Source organism: Athene cunicularia (genome assembly GCF_003259725.1).
Source record: "Athene cunicularia isolate RWA chromosome 7 unlocalized genomic scaffold, athCun1 chr7_part1, whole genome shotgun sequence".
Lineage (NCBI taxonomy): Eukaryota > Metazoa > Chordata > Aves > Strigiformes > Strigidae > Athene > Athene cunicularia.
In genome coordinates, this window is record NW_020799107.1 from 11,292,948 (window position 1) to 11,300,863 (window position 7,916).

Sequence of the window (7,916 nt, forward strand, 5' to 3'; positions counted from 1 at the left end):
GGAGCTACGGAGCACACCAATGAAAAAGGAATGTGGACCAAGGCAAACATGCTGCTAACGAAACAGTCCTCAGCAACTCGTCCACCCTCATCCTCCAGTTAACACTCACATCGACCTAGCAGGTGTCAGGAGATGCTGATGGAAAAGAGTTGAGTTCAGGGTGTGTCAGACCACTCCAGCCGTAGGACAAAATTAAAATAAAATTTAAAAAAATAAAAACCCACCAACAAAGATTTCACCTTGATTACCTCTTTAGGGTTGCAGATCTAGCAAAAAACCCAGAGTGGAAACACACATGACAAACAGAACACAGCACAGTCACTGAAAGACTGCATTTGAGACACACAGAATTTTTTCACCAAAAAAATGCCTCAATCCATGATCAACTTTCCATGAAATATTTATCGCTTTTCATTCATTGCACAGCACTGTTATTTTTAGAAGAGCCAGAGGCAATAGGAACAGATTACTGATTAACAATTCAAGGGAGCCTTTAAATGTCTATTCGCATTGTGCCATATCCTCTTTCCCTGAGAAGTCAGAAAGTTTAATGTAAATACCGTTGTGCATTCAAAGGCTCATCCCTCCATCACCTGCTTTTATATAACAGCAAAAGCACAAACAACCTTTCCTTTGTAGGGAAACGGGGAAAAGAATTATTTTGAAAATAACACTTTGTGAACAGTCAGAACTAAGCAAATCCAGAGAAATCTACAGTTGATCAGGGTAAATTAATAAACTAAATAAGGTGAGGGAATAAGAAAAAATAGCAAGTTGGGTCTTGCAGTAAATCAAACTTTCCTGCCAGTTACTTTTCATCTAAGAAAACAGCTCTGTATTCAAGTGCTTAAGATTTAAGTGCTGCTTTCAGCTTTTAAAAGAAGAACAAGTCGTTAATAATTCATCCCACCTCCTCCATTTAATAACCATTTCCTTGTGGGTAAGAAAGGAGGTGACAAGCTAAATACTTTTTCTGAGACAAAACACAACAAAGCAGAGTTTAGGAGCTGCGGGGTCCTGCTCTTCCTACCCCACAGGATCAGGACATCCACATTCTGGGCAGACAACAGAGCAGTCCCCACTCCAGCAAACCCAACTCAGGAAGAAAAGTGGTTTAATTCCCTGCAGCACATGGATGCTGAAGTTTAGGCGAGACATGGTGCCTCACCAGGCTGGCCAAATAGCTCACCCCTCTTGCATACATCCCTACACATGCACACACAACCCTGCAACCGGCACGTGCTGACAGAGAGTTAGAGAGTGAATCATTAAATTATCCTACGACTGTGAGTGACAGAACATGAGTTTGGGCACAACATTAGTCCAGCAAAGAGGTCCTGAAGCTTGAACTTCCCCGCTACTCTGCAGGGAGCTGCCCAGAGTCTCTAGATGTGGCAATTCACTTCCCTGTCCTGCATAAATAACCCCAAACTTGCTGACCACATTCTGGGCGTGCTGCAAAGGGGCTTTATAAAGCACAACAATACAGAGAATCATTTGTGGAAATCTGGGAGCTGGCTGAAGTGTTGCACAAGGCTTTCCTTGCTGAGCAACGGGTTACGAAGGGGAGCATTAGTAGTAACTCTAGCTAGTAAAACACTTCTTTTATTGTTACTGCATGGGCTACATTTTGTACATCCAACTTAGGGTTGGCAAGAACAGCTGTTGCAGTAAGTACAAGGTTAACTTGATTTTAACTATCAAGGCTCTAAGCAAACACTAACCTGCAGTTTCTCCACTATCTGACACCAGAGCATCTAAATGGTGGTAAAATTAAGACACCAAGCCCGACAAAAATACCTGCAGCTTTTAATTAAGCTAACAATAGGACAATGAGCAAACAACTATTTAATCTACTTAATGTACGGTTGTGACGTTAAAATTATTTCTCAAGAACTCACTTTTAATGATGATTTGGGCAGGCCATTGCCCCCTCCCAGATTCCATGGAGAATAGATAAGGATATTTTTAACATTAAAGGACTAGCCTGCCTGCATGTGAGCTACACTTCTGGGGCACGAGAAAGCCATATGTCGTTCCCATACTAACACATCCCAGTGTGAACAAGGATGAACGGGCTCCTGTCAGAGGAGGCATGAGCCTGTCGGGAGCTCTGAGCTCTAGTTGACCGACCAGCAATCTGAACCTGCTTCAAAGCTCCACTGCACCACACTGATTTGGTATCTTTCTGAAGGAGCTTTTGAAGCAGACATGCTATAGGAACCAGGCAAGTATCTGAAAACATGGTACAGTGAGAGGGCATCCCCTTCCTTTGAAGGGATAAATTAACAATGGCTCAGTATTCGGCTCTGTTAGACCAACTCCTCCCTCTTAGACGGGAATTAATCTCTGATTTCAAAAGCCTGTAAAATAATGTAACAATATTAGTCCAGAGGCTCTTGCAAACGATTTATTCATACATATATCAACACTTTTTTCAAATGAATGTGGAAGTGAGACTGGATAATTAGATCCAAGAAGAAGAAAAAAGTATCGAGCTGAAATCTCACGCATAATCTTCTGGCTGCCCCTGCCATGCTGCCCTTGCTCTTGCTAGTGTCAGATCTGGAAGAGCCAGAAGTATGGTGCTAGAAGAGCTGTCCCAAGGGCTGAGCAGCAGCATCACAGTAAAGGCAGCGGGAGGCCAGCGTGGCCAGAGGCAGTGACCCTCCTGGAGAGCAGGGGCACAGCCACATGTGGGAGGGCCACTCCGAGCAGCCTTAGGCAGAAGATGCAGTCTGCTCATTGCTGCCATTAGGACATCCCCAGTCAAGCCCCTGTTGCTCTTATAGAAATGGCGCAGCAGCAGCCACCCTCTATTCTTTACCCTGTCAATTCCTAATGTTTTGCAGGAGACTAATATCAACCCTCTAAAATGTATCAGAAAACCACCAATTGCTTTGCTAATGTGCGCGATGGCCTCACAGACCTCCAGTGGTTTGCAGGTGACAGATGGAGAACAACCTCAAGAAGGCATGCAGCAGCTTTCCATGTGATCCACAACAGTGGCCAGAGAGAGGGGCAACAAGCCCAGTGTCTTTTCCTCAGCCTCTCTGTACATCTGTATTCTGCAATGGATATGTCCCAACGTAAACTATTTGTCAGCTGTACTCAACCACAGGGTTAAGTTCTATGATTTCACTGTTATTTTTATCACAAGGTGGGAACACATCCCTGAAAAGCCAATGGAAACACTATGGGAAGGGAAATTTCTTTCCTAATTCAGTAATCACACTGTACACAAATATCCCCAAAACTTAACATTAGGCCATGACCAGCACAGCTGGTTGGCTGAAACTGTTCATCCCAATTTTCAGTTTTATTACTTAAAGCTTTTAAGCTTAAAAAGGAATAGTTTCCATTTTATTTAATTCTAGCATTTTACTTCTATATTACAGATATCAAGTTGTTTTCACATTTCTAATACTGAAGAAATTGCTTAAGATTGCACTGTAAGAAAATGAGCAACGACAAAATTTATACCAACAAGAAAAACTGAAAAGACTTAAGGGAGGTAGTTATCTAAAGTACTGTAAACACAGCCTTACAAAGACAGAAAACTCATTCTACAAAGTATGTTTTATTAAGATCTATTTGATAAGTCTCAGGGATGGTATCAACAGTACACAGGTGATGTTTTTAAGAGGATTATATACAACATATCTAGATATTTACACAATCAAGGTCTTTAAGACTGGCTCCTCAGCTTCGCAAAGCATAGTTTAAAAGCATAGGAAGGAAAAGAAAGAGGATAAGAGAGCTCTGTACCTCCCTCCTTGCATATGAATCAGTTCCCTTATGCAGACTACAGATAAATTCACTGCTAAAAAGAAGAAAACCACTGTAAAACACACACAAAAAATACTTAAAACCAGGATGCTAATTTGCAGGACAATTCCTTCACCTGTCTACAAGTGATCTGCTGCCACCCATCACAACAGGCAGTGGTCACCTCTGTTCCCACGTATCTAAGAAGCCTTCTCTTCTGCTAAACTCGGTCCCTTAATCATCATGAGATTTTCAATGTAACATTAACTAAAAATAATTTGTGTAGCCCCTGAGCTGAGGATCTCTGAATTCATCAAGTAAAAGTTAAGGAAAAGCAATGTTGCCTCTTTCCCCGCCACCACACCAAAGATACAGTAACATTCTGAAGCCAGAAAAAGAGAAAGCAGCATTATCAAACAGATTATTATATTCCTGTGCAAGATGTGGGTTGTGCGGGTTTTGTCTTGTTTTACAAGCAACTAAAATTCAGAAGCATCAATTATGGGTGATACATTTTTGAAAAGAGAAAATGTTTCCCCTTCTTGAATTAATCCTTAATTTATGCAAAACACAGAGAGAAATCAGTTTCCTAAAAACACACCTTGCCAATGACTGAACTCCATTTTGCTCAACTCCCAAAATGGTTTCATAAAAATGCTCTAAACATTTTTTGTACTTGAGATGCTTCCACAGAACGGAGCATGTTTAGGACCTAGGTATTGTACATGTCTTTTTCACCCCTTTACATCAGAGAAAAACAACTAACAAGGCTCAAAGTTCTTCACTTGGATCATGGTGAAGAGAAAACATTTTGGTTTCCTACAAGTACACTGCAATGATTTTATCTTAACTAGAAATGTATTTCTGGGGATAAAGGCTCATTGTCTGCTCAAGTTTATTCATCATGAAGGCTACAAATCAGTCACTTTACCATAACCAGGACAGGTAAGGTTTAATTTAAATGGACTATCGCAGGACACTATCAAGCACTTTTTCCCTTAAGTTGTTTTTCAACACCATTATTTCAGCCATGCCTGAGACTTGGAACGCCACCCCACAAACCCACACATAACTTGTTTTTCCAGAGCAATATTTGGTATTACTTCTCCTTTCTTCTCTCAGAAAGATCTGCAGCCAACTCCTAAAGGTAATAATGACAAAAAGCAGACACAACAATGGTTTGCCCAAGTGGGTAACTCCCTCAATCTGACAGCAACTTTTAATGGTCATTTTAAAAAACCACCAGGATACACAGGTAAAGGCAGGCAACACACTTGCCAGCTCATGAGCCACTTCCAAGATCAATGATTTTTGCTTGCATTTACAAACATGCCAAAACAGCTTTTTGCCAAATAGTGTGCTTCCAGCTTTTAATTACTGTTCTGCAAATAAAAATAAGAGATACTTTTCCAGCCCATATATGCACTTCAGGGCTGAAAATACTTCTCCAAAATTTAGCAGAAACTGAGTAAGTGTAGGGACTTGAGTGAAAAGTACCTAGGTGACCACTGTCTAGAGTTAATACTGCTTCTTGCAGAAGGTCACACCTTCACTCCCAGTCAGTCCTACGCTTTGTCCATTACACACATAACCAGCTTGAGCTTTCCAGCACAAGACAGGAATTCCCACGGCTCAAACGCTCACAGAAGTTATTCAACAAAGAGACTTTGCTGCCTATCTCACATCCCGCCCACTTAGGGTGAGCACAGCTCCCCAGTAATTGCTAGCTGTTTATTTTTTCAGTAAGCATACAGACGAGCTATTAAAAAATACTCAAAATGGAGTCCAAACAGTAAGAATTCCATAAATTCTGTATAAGTCCATAACACCTTAAAAAAGCCTCCTTTCATTTGGGGAAAAATAGTCAGAGCATGCCAAACTCTACAATCAGGTTACTCAACTTGTTAACCAGCACCAGCCTTTGTCCTGAAATATCTCAAAATGAAACATCAAGACATAAGCAACAAAGAAATTAATTTTTTTTTTTTAAAAGTAAGACTAAAGCCCATCACATTCGCAATACTGACCACTGATCTGCTGACAGAAAAGAGGACTGACTCCTCTTGTGCAGAGCCATAAAATTCAATCTAGCACATGGATATGAAATGGGTAGTAAAAACTTTAAGTTGATCTGTGTTACCATGGTAGTCTTAAAATGAGAATCTTTCTCAGGGTTAGGAAAATATAATCTCCCTTACCTCATGGTTTGGAGCACACAGAGGGAAGAGAAATTTTGCAGAAGCCAAAGCCATGCACTCATACCTGTTAAATGAGGATCTCTTCCTTTCCTTCCACACAACAGTTCTACCTCTTTAAAAGTTTCCTTTGCCAGATATGCATTTAAATCCACAAAAATCTAGGTTAGGTCACAGTCCATTTTTTTCCTCCCTAATCTACTGAAGTTGTTTTGAATAAGCTTCGTTTACATTTTTCCGACTTGCATTACCAGAAGCGCTTAGATCTTCTGCAAGATCTCTTCCTTAATATAAAAGGACCTAAAGGCATTTTGGAAGCAACAGAGGAGGGAAAGTTGGGTTTTTGGAAACCTACCTGGTTTCCAAAGCTCCTACCTGGAAAGTAGATAATGCTTCGTATATCCTATCATTCCTAGTATAAATACTTCTGTCTGTTCATACCTGGAAACAAAACACTTTTGGAAGAGAGAAGGGGGAAGACACAGAAGACAGCAGCAGATTGCTTTCCACAGCATTTCACGTATTATGACCAAAGCTCTGGTTTCCATCACTTGAAGTGCTTCAGTTGTGAACCATAAGATCTCTCTCAGTCCCATGAGGAGCAGACAAGACTCCAGGATAAACACTGTGGCTGCTATGCTTGCTTCATACAAGGACAAGACCCAAGAGATACCATAGCAGGATCATTAGAAGAAGGAAGAAAAGCAAACAGCCTGGTGCCCACACAATACACTTTGATCAGTCGTGTTTGGCTCCTCATTTCAACACAAGAAGATTTCTCCTTAATGGGAGAAGCAACTCAAAAACCTACTTTTCTTTGCAGTGCTCCTTTTAGGCTGTGAAGACTCTAAGATGCTGCTTTGTTCTGCTGTCCTCTCCTTTCTAAAGGCAGACAAGCAGCTTCAACCAGGCTAGGCTCTACTTAGCCCTCTGACAAGAGTGAGGGCTGAGCTATTTAAGACTCCCGAGGCTGCTGTGCTCCATCCTCCCTCCACTCCCAAATCCCACTCGCCCAGCCTGGGAAAGTAGACGTGTGCAAGTTCTAACACTTTTTTCCAGCATTTTACATTTGCATTCTGCTCTCCCACTTGCAAGATAGAGCTGCAGAATCTTTTACTGCATTCCCAGAATAGGAACAATATTTAATAAAAGTTTCTTCTTACCAGAGCTAGGCATGTGGTTCACTCTAGGTGGATTCAACAGCTCTACTGGCTGGTCTCTGCCAGAAAGCCCATCTGGAAAGAGGAAAAAAAAAATTTTTTTAAAAAAATCACATCAACTCTTTGGTTAACTGAGCTATTTTAGACATTCCAAGCATATTTAAAAAAAAAACAAAAACAAAACCCCTTACTAACCAATTATCAGTGCAAAACAGAAACCCACAAGTAGCACAGATCAATAGAAACAAGAACATTAACAGGACAGCTGCCTAACAACTGCTTACGCTAAAGCATAAAAGATACTGTATCCCGAATTATGCTCAGGTTTTCCCAGTCTTTAAATCCATAGCTGGTACTAATCCCAATCCAAGGAAACAGGCACATCAGTTTATAAACCTTACCATAGAACAACTAAATTGCAATTCATTCCTTGCTTGGAGAACTGAGTGAGCTAAGACAGAAACACAACCCTGTGAAGCAAAATTGAAGAATGGCTGTAATATGCCAGGGAGATGTTAAGGAAAACTGACAAATCACTGCAGGAGATTAAAATGCATAGACATGCATAACAAGCTCCATTTTGCATAAGTTTGGATTTCAGAAAGGCATTAAAAACATACTTTGTAAATGATATGCAGAAATCCATCTTGCTGAAGCAGTTCTCTATTTAAAATATTTCAAAGATTGTATCTTGCATTCAGGTAGAGTTAAAACAGAAGAACACAATACCTACTACTGTAGACTGCCAGACCAGATTTTCTAGTCACCCATTCCCCTCCCATCTGCCCCCCCC

The 7,916-nt window shown here is 40.8% G+C and overlaps 1 protein-coding gene across 5 annotated transcripts in view; it reads right to left on the reverse strand.

Annotated features, from left to right (window-relative positions):
- HDAC4 (histone deacetylase 4) overlaps positions 1-7,916 on the reverse strand; it is a 236,519-nt gene that overhangs the window by 151,596 nt on the left and 77,007 nt on the right. For all 5 annotated transcript variants that reach the window (XM_026852598.1, XM_026852596.1, XM_026852597.1 and 2 more), the window contains exon 2: positions 7,127-7,198. In XM_026852598.1, the coding sequence (XP_026708399.1) occupies positions 7,127-7,198 (72 nt within the window). The remainder of the gene's footprint in view (positions 1-7,126; positions 7,199-7,916) is intronic.